This window comes from Borostomias antarcticus, assembly GCF_949987555.1.
Source record: "Borostomias antarcticus genome assembly, chromosome: 14".
In the NCBI taxonomy this organism is placed as follows: Eukaryota; Metazoa; Chordata; class Actinopteri; order Stomiiformes; family Stomiidae; genus Borostomias; species Borostomias antarcticus.
The window spans coordinates 5,519,754-5,538,242 of NC_140247.1; the positions used below are offsets into that span (position 1 = coordinate 5,519,754).

Below are 18,489 nucleotides of genomic sequence, written 5' to 3' on the forward strand. Positions count from 1 at the left end.
GACTATCCCTAAGAGCTGACACAGAACAGCCTGTTGGGTAATGGGAGGGTGTTTACTTGAACTGAATATTGTAGCTCCTGTCTAATATTAACATGTTATTGGCTGGCACTAACATCTCCAGAACCTGGGAAAAAGACCAGATCCAAACCATTGCATCCAGACAAGATCAAATTGAATCCTTACTCCCCCCTCTCATGTCTAATCAGGGTAAAAAGGAACAATTTGTCAGAAGAGTGTGTTGAAACTGGATGTGTAGTATAATATAAGGCAATGAAGGCAGCAACAGCACTATATATTCCTCTCCTGTCGTTCTAGCCTGCACAGGGCATCACCTCCTTCTCCCTCTCCGCCTGCTAAGCTCCACACACCCAGAGCATCACCCTCCTTCTCCCTCTCTGCCTGCTAAACTCACACCCAGAGCTGCTGGGGACCTTTAAGAACATTGCCTGGAGGCAGCAACACTGCGCTAGCTCAGTCTATTTTTATTTTAGCTTGATGATGCATTTCAATGCTACACAAACTAAACTAAATAAGTAGAAGGGAAGCCTTTCAAATAATGCATTTTGCCCTCTGACCATATACTTGAAGAGTTGGCAGCTCTTCCCGGAATAGCGGAGGCGCTCCAGAAACATTCTGAAGAGAAAAGGTGAATTAACAATCAGTCCAATGTGAGGTCGCCCCTCTCTGAAGCAGACGTGTGCTGGTACAGAGCGCCTAGGCTGTGGAGGGGAACAGCATTGTAACGGCTACTTTCACATAAGTCATCACAGGGATGTACAATGATTTTGGGGGAATGTAGTTTTTACAAAAGAACTAAAGGAGTTGGCACTTTTCCTTACAGTCGGGGAAAGAAATGATTTCATGCTTCTCCATCAGGGCGAGGCGAGCACTTGGCCGAAGTTCAATCCTGCTTCCCCTCTGGCTGTTCTATTGCATTGCAAATAGAGCAGCCTGCCTGCCATGATGACACTGGGTTTAAATTCACCCACACACCACAGGATTTTGTGACTCGTGTCACATACCACCTGTATGTGACAGTCACATAATCCTGTGTTTGTGTGTGTGTGTGTGTGGTTTATGTGACTGTCAGATAAGGTGCTCTACAGGTGTGACATTTTCTGCTGCCACCTAAAGCCTGGGTTCGATTGTCCTCGAAGGGGGTGAGCAGTAGTGGCAGCAACTCTCCACCGCGTTGAGGAAGTGCATTAGCATCGGTGTCCTTCCCAGCGCAGTGCTTAGTGTGGTGATGTGTCAGTCAGGTCAGTCTAATGCCTGCCCAGTGACCCAGAGCAGCCAGAAAGCGTGTCTTCAGGGGGTAGTACTGCGTGTCTTCAGGGGGTAGTACTGCCTACGGCTGGGAAGCTGCACCAGGAACGTTGATGTGGGAAGATCCAATCTGGACATCTCTCTCTTGGTTTAAATGGCCACTGATGCATTCAACTATGATGCATTGTCGGTCGGGGGCACCGTGACAAATTCCTCACAGCTCATCCAAATGAAACGCAACTGGGAGGAAGAAAAACAAAACGCTGTGGCCCATTTTAAACAGAGGGGGACTAGTCATGAAATAGCAGTCTACCTCATAAACAGGCCGTCAGTCAATCAAAATGAACAGGAGAGTGGGCCTCCAGACGGGGCTTGGTTAGAGTTGCCAATCACGGTGGCCTGTGTGATCAGGGTTAAGCTGGAGGAAATCATTTCCCACAGACGCACACACGAAGACCTGAGCGCCATTATTAATGAGGAAAAGCCCAGAGGTGAGGAAGCAACAGAAAAATCAGAGGATTCATATGCAGAGCACATAGCCCCACGCCTATTGTGTTCATATTTCTTGCATTAATGTTGAAGATGTCAGGAAAATCAACATGTTAAAACCTTGTGTGCACTTTTAAACCAGAGTGTTCTCCAGGGCCTAGAGGCTAAGCACTGGGAGGGTGGCAGCTGTTACCATGGCTGCAACAACCACAGCACCATGTCGGAATACAGCAAGAATAACTGATTACATTGTTTTCAAATTTGCAGATGATAGGCAGAGCCTAAATTACTGTCTAATGAAGCAACATACTGTGTAGTTAGTTATACCCCTGTATCACACCCTGCGTCTAATGTGTCATGTGATGGCTAATCTCACACCTAACCGTAAATAATGCTGTGTTTCATCTGCTGGAATTCACTATATGCACAACTCCAGTACTTCCTGAAATTAGACATGCTTCTCTATTTCCTGTCTCACTATTGGATGAAATGATTATTCAGGTGTGCCTGATCATTGTGCTGCAGTCAGGCACACCTGATTAATCACTTCATCCAATAGTGTAGGACAGGAAATGGAGAAGCATGTCTAATTTCAGGAAGTACTGGCGTTGTGCAATTGGCTAATAACATCCTTCCTATACAATCTGAGTATGGACACAGGAACGGCATGATGCAGTCCCTCCCTAATGTCCTCAGTGTCCAGATTATCCAAGCCCAGTTCATTGTTCTTTCACCTACACCTCTTTCGGTGCCCCAATCTAACACCATCCATAGTCTCTTCAATCCAGCCTAGGGTTTATGGTGCATATGTAGGCTACAGTGTGTTCTACAACCCTTCCCTCTCTCTCTCTCTCCATCTCTCTTTCCCTCCATCCTCTTCTCTCCCTCCAGCCTGTGGGGTGTCAGACCCCCCCTCCACCAACCGTGTCCCCCTCCTCCCTGTGGCTCGGTCAGTGAACCAGCCACACAGCAGTACTAGGGGCCAGCCAACCATGGGGAGAGGTCACTTCCAAATGTCAGCATATGACGCTCTCACACAGGAGGACCACTAATGAGGACAGATAATGTTTCTGTCAGTTTGTCGCCAGCCCACCACTCTCTCGCTCCCTCCTTCTTTTGTCCCCTCCCTCACTGTCTCTCTCTCCCGCTATCACTCCCCCCCATCCCTCTCTCTCAGCAGCGCTGGAGATTTAAAAGCCCCGGCCATTCCACATGAGAGGCTCCTCTATTAAGGAAATGAAAATGGCCAGATAGAGGGAGGGAGGAAGAGAGATGCAAAAGACCCCTTTTAAAAAGACATGCATTTGTCTTAATATCATGGCAAACAGACAATGTGTGAGAATGTTCTCATGTCTGTCCTGTCAATAAGAAACTGTTGAGACAATAGACCACCCCCCCACCGAGGACATCACTTAACCTTGGGAATGGGGACGTTTTGCTCCTCTGTGCCGGCTCAAAATTGTATTGACAGCTGTGACCATCCATACAAATGTAGTGTTTCTCTGACTGCAACAGCAGCCTCCTCCGTGAGCAAGGGTCGGTTACAAAGCCTTTTGACTTGGAGTCACTGTTGGCTCTGTGTGTGTGTGTGTGTGTGTGTGTGTTTATTTGTTTGTTTCAAATAAGGTAAGAAAATACTCTTACACTCGCACACAATCTCACAACACCGTGACAAATACAATTTTTGGTTTATGTTTTCACAACCTGAACAAGAATCAGAGCAACACTTAGTTACACAGACCCTATACCTCAAGGGCTGTGCATGCTGGTCTGTTTAGAACTGGACAACATAGCCTACATTTTGATACATGCTCTCAACCAGACTAGAGAAATTACTTTTTAAAATGTCTTCAGTTTCGCAAGTTTTCAAGAGTTTTTGACTGTTGTGTGATAGGGTGGTAACAACCTACCTGTGTGATAGGGTAGTAACAACCTACCTGTGTGATAGGGTAGTAACAACCTACCTGTGTGATAGGGTAGTAACAACCTACCTGTGTGATAGGGTAGTAACAGGGTAGTAACAGGGTAGTAACAGGGTAGTAACAACCTACCTCGATGAGCTTGTTGGCGTGCTCGCGGAACACCTGCGCATACTCCTTCACCTCCTTCTCGTTGCCATTCTTGGCGGCTTCGATCAGGACCAGCAGAGGAACGTTGGTCTCAAGGAAGGAGTCCGAGACGTGGTCCATCACAGCCTTGCGCAGCTGTGCAGAGATACGAGATGCACCGTCTAAGTCAAACTCTCAAATAAGATCATGCATACATGCAGCAGCAAATATCTTGAACAGACAGGGAGTAAATCCTTCATTCTCCTAGCTCAGAGACTCAGCCAGTTCCACACATTAGGCATGGTAACATGGAAACAGCTGGACAGGTATAATAACTGGACTCGAGAGGAACATAAAATAAAAACTGTCTGGAGGTGAAACAAAATAATTTTCACATTAATGTCTAAGTACATAGAAATCGATGCGGGGGTTACGTGCAACCTTTACCTAGCCAGGAGATGGAGGGAGGGAGGGGGAGATGAAGATGGATTGAGAGAGGAGGAGAGAGATGAAGAGAGAGGGAGGACAGGGAGGAGAGCAGAGAGGAGAGGGTAGGGGTGGAGGAGTAAAACAAACCTGTCGACGCAGGTCTCTGGTCTTCTTGGTCATCCTGTCGATGGCGGTGTTCAGGGCATCACTCCTGTCCTTCCTGCCGGCCTGCAACACGAGACAGGAGAGAGGAATTAGAGGGCGGTGCTCTGCCTGTTAATGCTCCTTCCACCAGAACAGACAAGTCAAAGTCACTGAGGGGGGGGTGGGGGGGGGTGCTCAATCCTGGACCACAACAGCTTTATCCAAACCCATCAAGACAGTAAAAAAAACATGACTCGACTGTTTGTCAGTCACACAGAGGGCTGAGTGACAGAGGACGCGTGCAACAACTACAGATCAGACAGCTTGATTGAGGCCCAAGTCCTAAAGAAGGAATGGAATAGAGGAGCAGATGAGGGAAGCGGGGGACGACAGGGGTAGAGGGGATGAGGGGTAAGACCCCGGGAATCTGCACACTCATCCATGAAATGCACAGAGGGCAAAACAAAGGGCTGCGTTCCCCAGCACTCAGGGTTAAGGCAGTTAATTATCTACAGTAGGGCCACGTAACAGGGGCAGTCATGCAGAGACACTGTGGGTTCCAGCCCCCCCCCCCCAGCAACATAGCTAAGCAGCACAGCCCCACGCCAACGCCGTCACCCTCTTCCTCCTCAGCCTCACAGCCAGTCAGACAGAGCTGAAGAGGAGAGGAGTTCACTCGCTCGCCCCGCACAAATTGCTCATGTGCACTGAGAAGGTAAATCTTTGAGGGGAGTGTGGGAGAGAGAGAGAGAGAGAGAGAGAGAGAGAGAGAGAGAGAGGGGATAGAAAGAGAGGGATGTGTGAGAGAGCTGAGCGAGGGAGAAAGGGTGTGTGGGTGTGAAGGAGAGGGAGAGGGGCTCAGGCAGCCCTGTCACCATCTTACTGGCAGCAGCACAGTGACAGCCATTGAAATATGACGGTGGCAGCGGCCAGCCCTCCTCCCCCTCGCCCCGTGTCCACCGGGGGGTACACAGTTGGGAGGATAGGGAGCACCAACGGTACTAATTCCCTTTGATTTTGTACCGGTTGGCCGCAGAAACTCGCTGTGCTGTGGCTGTGCACTTGCTTTGGTCTCTCCCCCTTTCATTCAATCCTACTTTAATTCGTGCCTATATTTCATTCCATTTTCTGCGGGAGCTTCTAAAACGATGCTCCTCAGGTGCTGCTCATTATTATGGGGTTGGTTTCTCTGCGGCATCTTAAGATAGCTGCTAGAGTAAGTCCCCATCTCTTCTTCTCCCCCTCTCTCCATCTCTCTCTTTCCCTCTGTCTCCATCTCCCTGAGGACAGATTTGGGCATGTCACATTTCCAGCCAGCAGCAGTCCCTGGGATTGTGAGGATATCAACTAAATGAAAATAAAGTGTCTTCTCCTATGGGCCAAATCATCATGAAGCTCTTTGATATTGATTCTGCTCCAAGCCAGGCTGCTTAATTGGAGACCCAATCAGCGTCCTTGCTCTGGTTATTTTTCCTCCCTCTAATAGCGTTTCTAGATTCAGATCAGGATGAGCTAGCGCAAGTGAAACAAGTTAATGTGTATTATACCGACAGAGACAAACAAGGGCTGTTTACTCCTCTCAGGTGGAAGAGTCCCAATAGAACATGGAGTCTACCTCCATAAAGCAGGAGGATGACGTGGGGTCAGGTGCCCTGTAATTCACAGCCAGAGTAATGCCTTGGCACAGGAAAAGGGCCCAAAACTACTGTAAGGCCACAGTGCATTTGTTATGTTCAAAGCACAGTTATGCCATTTTAGTAAGGAACATTGGTAAAATAAAGGACCCCCAAGTCCCCAAGAGACCTTCAAGTGATATTTTTTCACAATATTCATCAATTTTTCATATCACCTGATGGTCTCAGCACCAACACATTGTCCATAATAAATCATTTTTGATTGCAGGAAAGCAAGTGTGCAGGAAGTTTCATTACAGTTGGCCCATGGTCTTCTCCGACGCACCTCTCGACCTACAGGTGTGCAAAGGTTTTGCTAAAAGTAAAGCCCGCGGTAAACTGGTTTTTGACTACACATACAGGTCCACCACAAGTTTCCTGCTTTCTTTGGAGCGTCGGCTGCGATTGACTGTGCATGTACGCAGGAATTGACCATTTGCTAAGTCCCGCCCCCCTCGGTTGTGTGTGTGTACACATGTGCAGGGTTGTGTGATGCGTAGTGCAGTAGATCTGTGGTAGTAGTGCTTGTAGTTAGTGCATGCTGCATACCGCTTCTGCCTGCTACTCTGCTTTCAGCTACCGCCGCTGGCTAGCCCTCCTGAGGGTGAAAAGAGGAGCCGAGTCCGTAAGCCTCCTTCTGCTGGTACAAAGCCACTCCACCGCCAAGACTCCTACAGCGCCTCCCCGCGGCCACACATGGTAACTGGGTACCTCGCGGCCCCAGGCAAAACTGTAGGGGATCTCGGAGCCACAGTGGGCCCCAGAGGCAAGGCGCGTGTGTGTGGCCCATGTGTGGCCACGCCCTGGCTCCTGCCAACCACTGTTCACAACAGCATACCATGAGATGAGAAGCAACACTTGACCATGAAATAAAATCTCTTGACCACCAACATAGAGCAAGAAGGTTATTTATTAAGCCCTATAAGCGCCGCCACCACCACATCTAACAGGGCGGGGGCATAGCCTATGCAAGATGGTAAAAATGCATTCTCATTCTGCCAACGTTAGCTCCGGGAGTCGTGCTCCTGTCGCTGCGAAGGAGCAGAGCAGCAGGTTTGACAGTCTTGTACTAGGAGGAACTCCCCGTCTCACGTCCAAGAGTTCCGTGGATGAGTTTATTCAGGCTATTCATCTTTTGGCTAGGCTACTACCACCACTAGCTGCTTTAGCTAGCTAGATAGCTACAGCGTTAGCATGCTAGCATAGAGAGGGCTGTATCTGGAGCTTATGACAGGTGAACATAAAAAAAAGATTAATATTTCATTCATATTTTGTTTGTTATTCATTGATTATGACGAAAAAAACAAACATCTTAGACTCTTGACATGTAGGCTAGCAACATGTTAGCTATCGCTCACTGTTTTGGCTAACCAGCTGTAGCTAGCTTACTAGGCTATATTTTTATTACTCACAGCATAGATAAAGAAATGTCTAACCAAATAACTATGGCTAATACAAATAAAAGGGTGACAAACAAAATATGAATCTAATTTTAGAACTAATAATTAAAGTAACCTATGTTTTCTGAACTGAGCTGAGCTTCCCGAAAACATCAATGAACAAGCCACATTGATGGGCTTGTTCTGAAAGCTTGACAGGCCTCCTGTGCCTTGTTACGGTTGCTAACGTAAGATTGGACAGTGCTACATTGATAAATTTGTGCTACATTGATATCAATATAAAGTTAGTTGTAGTATACAATTGTAGCCTGCTAGTGGCTTTGATGTGAAGTGAAACTGGCACCCGCAACCAACTGCAAGGACTGCTGCTGTGTTGTGGTTCGTTGAGAGCGCAAGCAAGCAAACAAGGTCTGAATTGACTATATCGATAGCTAATAAATTATACCACGGTTCAAAATGTCTTAGCTATCTAGCCAATGCCCAACTATTCTTCTTTTTCTACAAAATAATTTCCACGGCAGTGAGTCTCTTTGTGCCGGGTGATGGCTAACGTGATGGCTGCTAGGGAAAGAGAACGGAGCAAAGTAGAGAGATCCTTAATGAAATCAGGATCCAAAGCGCCCAGGACCTCAGACTGGGGTGAAGGTTTACCTTCCAACAGGAGAACAACCCCAAGGACACAGCCAAGACAACAAAGGAGTGGCTTCGGGACAAGTCTGTTAATGTCCTGGAGTAGCCCAGTCAGAGCCCAGACTTGAACCCATCTGAAAATCTTTGGAAAGATCTCAAAATAGCTGTGCAGCAATGCTCCCCATCTAACCTGATAGAACTTGAGAGGATCTGCAGAGAAGAATGGGAGAAATACCCCCCCCCCCCCCAAATACAGGTGTGCCAAGCTTGTAGTGTCATACCCAAGAAGACTTTTGTCACAGAACCTATACTGCATGTAGTTACAGTATTGTGACACCGCATAGATCATGGCTGTAAAGCAGTAGAAGAGCCGTCACAGAAACGTGAGATGTGTTAAAGAAGTTCCGTGGAGTTGTCAGATTACCGAGATGTAAATGGACATCCTCACAACTAGGGATGAGACTGTATACCATAAAAACCTGAACTGTGAAACCGTATAAAATGTCCACGGTATTAGAACCGTGACATTCCCTGTGTTTACGGTATTACGTTTACGGTATTACACAATAATGCGCGTCTGAAACTTCACATTTCAAGTTGCTTGCAACAGTTAATTTAGTAATTTAATATAAGCTTGCTATTAATATATAATATATAGTAAATACTTGTTTTTTTATGTGTTGGGGAGGTGAAATGCCGTATACCGTGAAATACCGTAAACCGTACCGTGTAACTAGATACCGTACCGTAATGCAAAAATCCATACCGTCTCATCCCTACTCACAACTGAGATTAACACGTGTTTAATGTTTAAATTAAAAGAAATGACTAAGAGCTTGGTTTAAACAGAAATACATGTCTGCTACCCATCTCATTATTCGGACAAATCCAGTGGCCCAACATTGTTAGTAATCCAAATAGACCGCAATTCAAATGTTGCATCATATGCAGCTGTCTTTTATTGATTTTTAAATGCTCCAAAATATGTTCCCATGACTGTCATTTTTTCTATGTTAATGTAGTTTAAATCATGACTGAAACCCATGGGAATGGATTTTCAGATTGCCTTATAGCCTAAGAAATAAAAGTTCAGAAATAGTCAAATCTTTGTATTGAACAGCAAAATTGGATTCGACTGAGAAAATTCTGAATCGGGTACAGGCAGCCCTATTGTGGCGTATTTAAGCAATAAACCACGAGAGGCCGTGTGTTATAGTGATTTTATAACAGCTAGGCGGCGTTGTTAGGCACGACACGAAGCGGAGTGCCTAAAACCCCCCTAGCTGTTATAAAATCACTATAACACACAGCCTCAAGTGGTTTAATGCTTTTATACAACGGTTACTACAGGTATGTGTAAAATAAACACACAGCAATGTAAAATATTAACATTTATTAAAAATGAAGCATCATTCCCTCAATTCCGCCGAGCAAAATAGTTCCCCTAACAAAAGGGTTGCCAAGCAACAACAACTACAATGCATTGGATCAAATGGGAGGCGCATTAATACTGAAAATGGAATGATATGCGGTCCCAGGTGTGTTACAAAGTATTTTAACACGGCTTCCAGCCAATCAGAATCAAGAACCAGAACTAACCGTTGTATAAGTTTTCATTCAAAGGCAATTAGCATGGTGCAACTAACCAGCTGCTACAGAAAAGTAAATTTTTTTAAAGAGGTAGTTGTTCCTACAAGGCATAGCCTAAGAAGCTACAACAAAGACAGATGCAAGAAAAAGAGTTGAAATACACACGTACTACATGCCACAATGTAAGGAGGTCATCAGTGCTACCTAGCAATAAATTAAATGTCAAAGGGGTGGGGCAGAGGGGGCCTTGGGCTCCTCCCACTGCTATCACAACAAATCAAGTTCAAATATTATGCAGAAGGTCATTAACTCCATTGGGGCTAAAAGGTGATATCTAAAACAAAAACACCAGAGAGCAATTCCAATCTCCCCCTGAGGAGTCACATAGGAGGAGAGGACAGAGCTGGAGCATCATGGCCTAATAAAACCTGTCTCGTTTCTACTGTCCAGTCTGAATACCCATTGTTAAATCAGGCTTTAAGGGGAGACAGACCCCACACTCTCCCACTGACGCTCTACTGAGAAACGGTGTGGGGGGTGATAAGAGCAGAGAGGCAAGAGCAGCAATTAATAGAACGAGGGAGATGATTCAGTGAGTGAGAGAGGTGAGCGAGGAGAGAGGGGGAGAGAGAGAGAGAGAGAGAGGGAGAGAGAACTAAGACGTAATTTCTTGACGTGGTACCCTTCAAGGTGCTGGACTGGTCTACATGAATGGCAGCCTCGAAGAACGCTAATCAAAAATCCACTTTCCTCTGTCGTACACTGAAAATGACAGCAGCTAATTGACAAATTGATTGATGCCGTTTTGATGACCAGGATCCTCACCTTCAGCTACACATCATCAAGTTCAGAATTTGCCCCAGTCCATTATGCATTGAAAGCTATTCTGATTGAAGTCAAGAGCAGCTGGTCATGCATCATATGCCTGTGCTCACAAATTAAAACACTGCACTCAGAATGTGTGAATTATGTATCACAACCAGACAGCAAGTTAGCAGTTCTATAGCAAACAGACAAAGACAAGACTTAGAAGTATATTTCTGCTCTCCCATCTGGCCCCCTCTCACCACTTCTCACCCCCCCCCCCCCCCACTCCCCCACCACCCCCTACAGTCCAGGGACTCATAAAATGTCCATTTGTTTGATAATTTTATTTTGTTTATGTGTCATGTGTGTGTATGTTCACCGCAGACACAGAGACAAGAAGAAGGCGAGGCTGAGATTTACAGCTCTGGTTAATTTCAACAGTGAGTTGCCGCAACATGTTGGAGATATCAATATTCTGATGGTGACGAGCCAGTAGGAAGGAAAAAAAAGATGTGGGGGGCGGGGGGAGTGAGGCTGGAGCACTGTGTGCAAAGGCAGAGAGCGAGTGAGTGAGCGGGCGAGAGAGAGAGAGAGAGAGAGAGAGAGAGAGAGAGAGAGAGAGAGAGAGAGAGAGAGGAGGGGGAGAGAGAGGGAGAGAAAGAGCACCGATGATCGACGCCAGGCTGCCACCACTCTGTAGCAGTGAGTGGCTGCAACAAAAGCACAGAATAACTCTCTCCTCCGCTTTTTTCCCTGCCCCTGCGTCTCTGCTCACAGACGAGCTCCGTACACTGCGCTCCAGAGGCTGTGCTGAGGCTGAGCCGCCGACCGGAGCAGGGGTCTCTCTCTGCCATCAACAAGTTAGGACTAGAGGACCCCCCCAGCCATGAACAGGGGAAGCTTGATCTTCAATTAACCAATTGAGCTGACATATTTGCGGTGGAAGGGGAACGAGGGAGCAAGAAAAAAAAAAAGAGGAGGAGGGGGGGGGGGGGGGTCCGTTCACCAGGGTCGCTTTGGATGCAAATCATCAACTTCAGAAATTAAGGATTCCTGGGAGGAGGAAAAAATCTACCCCTCTCCTTAATCTGGGATTAAACAGGAGAAAAGGGGGATTTATAGGAATCAACAACATCCCAGGACATGGAATGTCTGATTTTATTTCAACTGGGAGGGCTGCACATTGCTTTATTTCAGAAGCGCCTAATTCCTTTTGAATTCACTCAAAAGGGTTTTTTTCCTTTGGATTTCTGTTCCATCTGGCTGCTTCACGGATCTAAGGAAAAGGACAGTTGAATGCAGCCACCGATGTGCACAAAAGAATGGGTAAGTTAGCGCCTTTATCAAGCGGGTTTGGATTTGAATAGAGGATAAGACTCGAAGAGAGAGGGTCTGAGGGCTAATATGGAATTCAGCCCTGTCCACATACTTATACTGCGGTCTTTGCTTTTCTTGCTTCCCTTCTGGGGGATTGATACGATAAATCAAGATTTCTCAGGAAATTACAAGGATAATATGTTGTTCAATGGGGAAAATATAGCTACAATCATACCGGACACTCTGTAAAGAGTACATGTTAAAATGATGTTGAGAAAGTACATATAAAGAAATCAATGACTCGGAACGGGGATGGAAACGAGTTGTTGAAAAATGAAGGACGAGAACATGCAGCTCTCTGGCCAATTACAGCATGTCAGTGAATAGGAAGGAAAATGAGGTGAACATACATGGCAAGGGAGGGTGAAAAAGTAATCCCTGTTGAAATGCACACACGTTACATTTTCATGTGACCTTGCTGTTCAAGAACTGATCTGTACACATGCAACACTCCTGTCTACATACACACAACTGTGGTGTGTTGTTGCCATGTCAATTCTGGACTGCCGGTAAAAGATGAGAGAGAGAGAGACAGAGAGAGAGAGAGAGACTGAGGGGAGAAAAAAAGAGTGCGCACACGCAAAAGAGAAGGGGAGAAAAAAAACGTATTACCATGCATCAGCATTAAGTGTTCTGCAGAGATTAGCTTTCCCTCCCCACGGTTAATTTTCTTATCTTTGAACCCAACCAGGTTTCCATTCAAGGTGGCCATTGGTGGGACCAACACCAGCGGCACTGTGTCTATGTCTGATCAGCATGCTGCTGTGCCTGCCGCCGACTCCTGTGTCGTGCACAACCTGCCCTCAGAAATGCCGCTGTGAGGACCTGCAGTTCTACTGCGACACCCAGGGGCTCCAGGCGCCCCCAGAAGGCGTGGAAAAGGGGGCCCTTGGGCTGTCGCTGCGCCACAACAGCATCACAGAGCTCAGCCCCGATCAATTCTATGGCTTCAGCCAGCTCACCTGGCTCCACTTGGACCACAACCAGATCACAACGGTTCAGGAGGACGCCTTCCAGGGGCTGTACAAGCTCAAGGACCTCAACCTGAGCTCCAACCGCATCACCAAGCTGCCCAACACAACCTTCATCCACCTCATCAATCTCCAGATCCTGGACCTGTCTTTCAACCAGATGACGGCGCTGGAGCCAGAGCTGTTCCACGGGCTGAGGAAGCTCCAGATCCTCCATCTGCGCTCCAACTCACTGCGTACCACCCCTGTCCGGGCCTTCTGGGACTGCCGCAGTCTGGAGTACCTGGGCTTGAGCAACAACCGTCTCCGGAGCCTGGCCCGAAATGGTTTTGCGGGGCTCATCAAGCTCCGAGAGCTCCACTTGGAACACAACCAGCTGACCAAGATCAACTTGGCCCATTTTCCCCGCCTGGTGGCCCTCCAGTTTCTCTATCTGCAGTGGAACAAGATCAGCAATCTGACTTGTGGCATGGACTGGACCTGGACCACCTTGGAGAAGCTGGACCTCACAGGAAATGAGATCCGTGTGCTGACACCTGATGTGTTTGAAACGCTGCCAAACCTAAAGATCCTGTTGCTGGATAACAACAAACTGAGCAGCCTGGATCCCCTGGTCATGGATATGTGGCAGTCACTGGGAACCATCGGGCTGTCCAGCAACCTGTGGGAATGTACCAAAAGGATCTGCTCTCTGGCCACCTGGCTGAGCACCTTTAAGGGAAGGTGGGAACACTCAATTTTGTGCCACAATCCTGAGTACGCCCAGGGAGAGGAGATACTCGACGCCGTTTATGGATTCCAGCTTTGTCAAAATTTTTCAGCACCAGTCGTTCAGACCATTAGTACGACCACAGAAGCTACCATGACCCCAGAGGTCACCAGCTCCCTGTTTGGAATTATGCTGCAGACCCCTACACAGGACTTCTATGCAGAGGATTTTGGGAGCTTTACGACAGTGACCACCACGACCACCACTACTCAAACACCACGCACTGCCCTGGCGACCACCACAAGGGTGGAAGGGGCAGCAGTCACGGATGACTTCACCGAGACAGACAATACCGTTCTCACCCAGAAGGTCATCATTGGAACTATGGCCCTGCTGTTTTCCTTCTTTCTCATCATCTTCGTTGTGTACATCTCACGGAAGTGCTGCCCGCCCACCCTGCGCCGGTTACGCCACTGCTCGGCCATCCAGAACCGCCGGCAGATGAGGACCCAGCCACGGCAGCCGATGACGGACCTGGCCACACAGGTCCCCTATAACGAGTATGAGCCTAGTCATGAGGAAGGGGCACTCGTCATCATCAACGGATATGGGCAGTGCAAGTGTCAGCAGCTGCCTTATAAAGAGTGTGAAGTATGAACTCTTATTTATTCCTGCAGCTTATGGTTTGCCATTTGACCATTTCAGACGATACAGGGTTTGTTGTTTTTGTTTTGCTTTTTTCCAGTTTATATAAAAAGCATAATTTCTACAAGATAGCTTTGAGAATCTATGGGAGCTTTTGAATGCTGAGATGACTGGTGGAGGACTTGACAGTTAAGAGATGAAGAGATATTCACAAATTTATTTTTCTATGAATGCAAGGTTGTTCAGATCAAGCTGGGGCAATCATTCTCAACAGGAAAACGGTAGACTGTTTATTTGTCTCTACTTTAATAGTCACTATATTCTGCAGCACAGAGAAGAAATCTTTAGCCAAAATGTCTATAAAAGTGAAGATTAAACTATTAATTAATGGTGAAATTAATTTCCAAGATAGTGTTGTTTCTTGAAAGGGAAGTCAATTTGATGCACGATAGACACTGTAGATCACTCACAATCACTGGGGAAATAAATATCATGACATTTATTTTTACCTTTTCTTCAATTGACATTTTGTTTTATGATTAACTATGATATATGAAGTGAGGACTGCCAGACTCTAAATCGGTCTTCAACCAAAATCTAATATGGGAACATTACTACATTGCTAATCGGAAAATGACCATTTCCTCTCCCGATGCAGGCAAGGTCTGTCAACTCTGGTACATAATGCCAATGACAGTCTTCTTGTATCCGGATTTAATTTGATTCGGTTAAGTCTATTGCCTCCCATTAAATCTAAAAGCTTAGCACTGTTCGTGGAAAGGTTAATGTCCAATATGGTGCAGCACTCGCCTAGCCAAAATGTCTGGATGTCTCCCCTCAGCTGGGACTTCAAGTGGGAATTTATCAAACCCTTACGTGCAAAAACTTACTCACCATCATTATGCATATCAAAGGAGAAAGATGACCTGCAGATGGTTGCTTCGACTCACAAATACCATGCACACTGTGACTGTGTAGTGTATGCAAAAGCTTAACCAACGTCATCACTGTTTACTGATCACAACACTACATGCCAGGGGCCAGCATAGACAAACAGACACACACTCCAAATAAGAGATTCCCGGATATAGAAAGGTGGCAAGTACAGAGGGAGTAATGAACAACTAATACCCCACTGCAAAGAGTGTTTCATACTGGAAATAAATCCTTCCCTGGGGCCCAGTGGTGGAACAGTCTCGATGCAGCATACTCTAATAAGGTCTGACAGGCTCAAGATTGAACCAATTAAGGCCAGGCAAGAAGAATCTAATATTCTGTCACCCACACCAGTGATCCAGCAAGATTTAGCTTGCATGATCACTCAAAAATAGCGCTGGTAGAATCCTTCCCATCCTTCACTCCAAACAAGAGCATGTTTCTCTGTATAAGGATCCTGTTCTTGTGAGAGACATCAATAATACATTTCTTAGTCATGATGAGAGAGAGAGGGAGAGAAAGAAAGAGCCATGAAAATTCCATAGCAACCTAGGAAAAAGCCAAGCCAAGTTAAACTATGGAAAATCTCCACTGAGAGCTAATGCAGCTCCTGTGATAAGCAAAGAGGGAGGCTGGGTCAAGACACATTTGTATGCAGCAGGGAGAGGATGTGCATTAGCATCAGACTAAAGCTACCGTGGCTCCGCAGCTCTTTGTGCTCAGTTTGGTGGTAGGGGGCAGGGAGAGAGAGAGAGAGAGAGAGAGAGAGAGACAGAGAGAGACAGAGAGAGAGAGACAGAGAGAGAGAGAGAGAGAGAGAGAGAGAGAGAGAGAGAGAGAGAGAGAGAGAGAGAGAGAGAGAGGGGATAGGGGGGAATTGATGGTAGGATGGAGAGGGGCAACCAGGGGGTAATGTCCCAGCTTATCTAAGCCAATGAGTGTCCTTTCGGTCAGGTAATGGTATTCTACGGAGCAAAGATAAACAGAGGGAGATGAGAATGACAAACACTGACTGACAGCATCTTTGGCTTGAAATACAATGAGCTAAACCTCACCTTGGTAATAAGACAGCAAAACTAATCACTACTACCCATCTTAGAAACACAAAACAGAGCCTTAACACAAAAATAATGATTCAATCAATGGAAAAGGAGAGGCAAAAACAAAGTATGGCATTTAGTATTTTTGGCAGGCCATTGGCTGCCTGCTTGTGCAGCATTTGGCTGGCTTCTATAGGAAGAGGGAGCGGTATTTCAAGTCGGCTACAAAGCCTAAAGATGCTTTTGAATGAGGAGCCTGGAAGGGAGGTACGGTTGCCGGGATCAGCTTGATTGAAGTGATTGGGATGCAAGGCGAAGGAAGGTGACCCCGAGAGGGCACTATGAAGTGCCATCTGTGGTGAGCATGCCAATCTAGAGCTTCTGTGCACCCAGACTGACTCACAGCATCTGAAATCTACTCTGTCAACACATCTCAGTACATCCGTCATTCATGATGTAAACTAGTCAGAAGAAGAAGATGGACAGCAGTTTATTTGTGAAATTCAATCAGATCACACCTGTTTTCTACATGGCAAATCTTGTTCCAGAAAGGTGATGCAGCAGATCCTTACTTACAGAGTTGACAGACAACAGGTGAAATTCTCAACGCATTAGGAGGTTGTATTTACACAACATAAGGTTTTGTGATAGGTATGGTTTCAAATCATGAGAAAAAAAAATTCAATGTTCAAATTTCCACAGCCATGTATCTCTATTTTGATGTCTCGGTTTCATTTATGGCTAAGCGCTGTGTTACTCTTGCCTTTCCAAAACGTCTTGCATGTTCCAAAAACGAGACAGAGCTGAATTGAGGATTTCTTACCGTCATTCAGCAGGCATAGTGGAGAAGCGTTATTGCTAGAGTAAAGATCCAGCAAGTAACCGAAGGGTGGATTTTCTTTTAATGTTCCTTTTTTTTTATTTTTTATAAGTGTTGGCGAACGACATCTCACTGTTAAAGATACAGCTTGTTAAACGTGATTGAAAATTCACAATTTGTAGAAATATTCATCCATTTGCACTTGGGCTCTGTCAACTCTTTTTTGGTTCCTCTTGTCATACTCTATAGCCCTGCTCCCCAACTCTGCCTACAAACCATCTGAACCCCCCCCCCCCCCCTTCCCAAAAAACTCTTTGTGCAAATTGAATGCTTTTCTCTTCCCTATTCCTTTTGTATTGTAATATGTACAATTTCATATATGTATAGTGGGTAAGATGTGGCAAACTGAAAAGATCTTTTTTTCCTTAAAACATATATTTTTAAATAAAAATGGTTACAATTTGTCTGATTTCCCCATTAATGTTGGCGAACTGACACTTTTGTGAGAGCTCAAATATCTGTCAGCCATTGGACCACAATGGCATCCTTGTGGTCGGAGAGCAACTTTGGGGCTTTAAGTCTCAGGAAAGCTCAGTTTCAAACCACCACTGATACAAACCACCTCCTCCACATGGAGACCAGCCTGGATATGGAAGCACTGTATCAAATAGGGATTAAACCCCTATTCTGCTGCTTACCGAGAAGATGCAACAACCAGTAGACCAAGAGGACATCCTGTTTGTCAAAGGGCGATATTTTGGTATCAGACAAATTACAAGGGTGTGGTTCCAAAACCAACTCTGAATAATTTTGAAATTAATGATTGCTTAGGTATGCAAATACATTAACACTTTAACAAAGCCAAATATGGCACGCAGGTTAAATACTCCATTGTCTCTCACTCTAAATGTGATGTAAAATGGAGAACTTTGAGCAATTCCGGTTCCATAGACTAAAACCTTTGATTCAAATCTGCTGATGCTAGATTGTCCGGAGGGAGGAGGGGCGGGAACTCCACAACACGTCATCAAATGCACACAGCGGAATCATTTGGAAGCCATGAGGCGCGCGGGCAGCGAGCATTGAGCAATCGTGGCAATCGTGCCCAAGCAGGGGTATTGCGATATGCAGAGCGCGCCCACTCAGTGCCGTCCGAGAAGGTTCACTCCTGGGTCCAATTTCGGAAATCAGCCTAACCCGTGTCCACGTCTGACCCAGTAGCTGTCTAGGGCTGTGATTGGTTGATGTGTAGTCCCCTCACCCCCTTCCTCCGGATGATCCAATCCATCGTCAACCATTCAAATCTGTTCTATTACCATACACTGTGCTGCAGTGACATTATGGAGGGCTTCATGAGAATATTTTCATAAGAGTAAATGGCTTGATGTCATTCCAGGTCCAGTACTTTCCTGCCTTTCTAAACCAAAATTACATGCTGTACAAATAATTCTCAGCTAACATGGGCATATGTGACATTTGTGAGAGCAGCCCCACACCCCAGGTAGCATTGCGTCA

General features: G+C 46.1%; 2 protein-coding genes across 2 annotated transcripts in view; one reads left to right on the forward strand and one right to left on the reverse strand.

Moving 5' to 3' along the window:
* ctnna1 (catenin (cadherin-associated protein), alpha 1) overlaps positions 1–18,489 on the reverse strand; it is a 114,543-nt gene that overhangs the window by 48,500 nt on the left and 47,554 nt on the right. The window contains exons 8-9 of the mRNA XM_084449051.1: positions 4,380–4,460; positions 3,807–3,959 (exon numbers count right to left, since the gene is read on the reverse strand). Coding sequence (XP_084305177.1) covers positions 3,807–3,959; positions 4,380–4,460 — 234 coding nt within the window. The remainder of the gene's footprint in view (positions 1–3,806; positions 3,960–4,379; positions 4,461–18,489) is intronic.
* lrrtm2 (leucine rich repeat transmembrane neuronal 2) lies at positions 5,290–14,190 on the forward strand (the record flags this gene model as incomplete). Its single annotated transcript, XM_084448797.1, has 3 exons — positions 5,290–5,374; positions 11,758–11,802; positions 12,545–14,190. The coding sequence occupies 3 exons, from the start codon at positions 5,290–5,292 to the stop codon at positions 14,188–14,190; spliced, it is 1,776 nt and encodes a 591-aa protein (XP_084304923.1).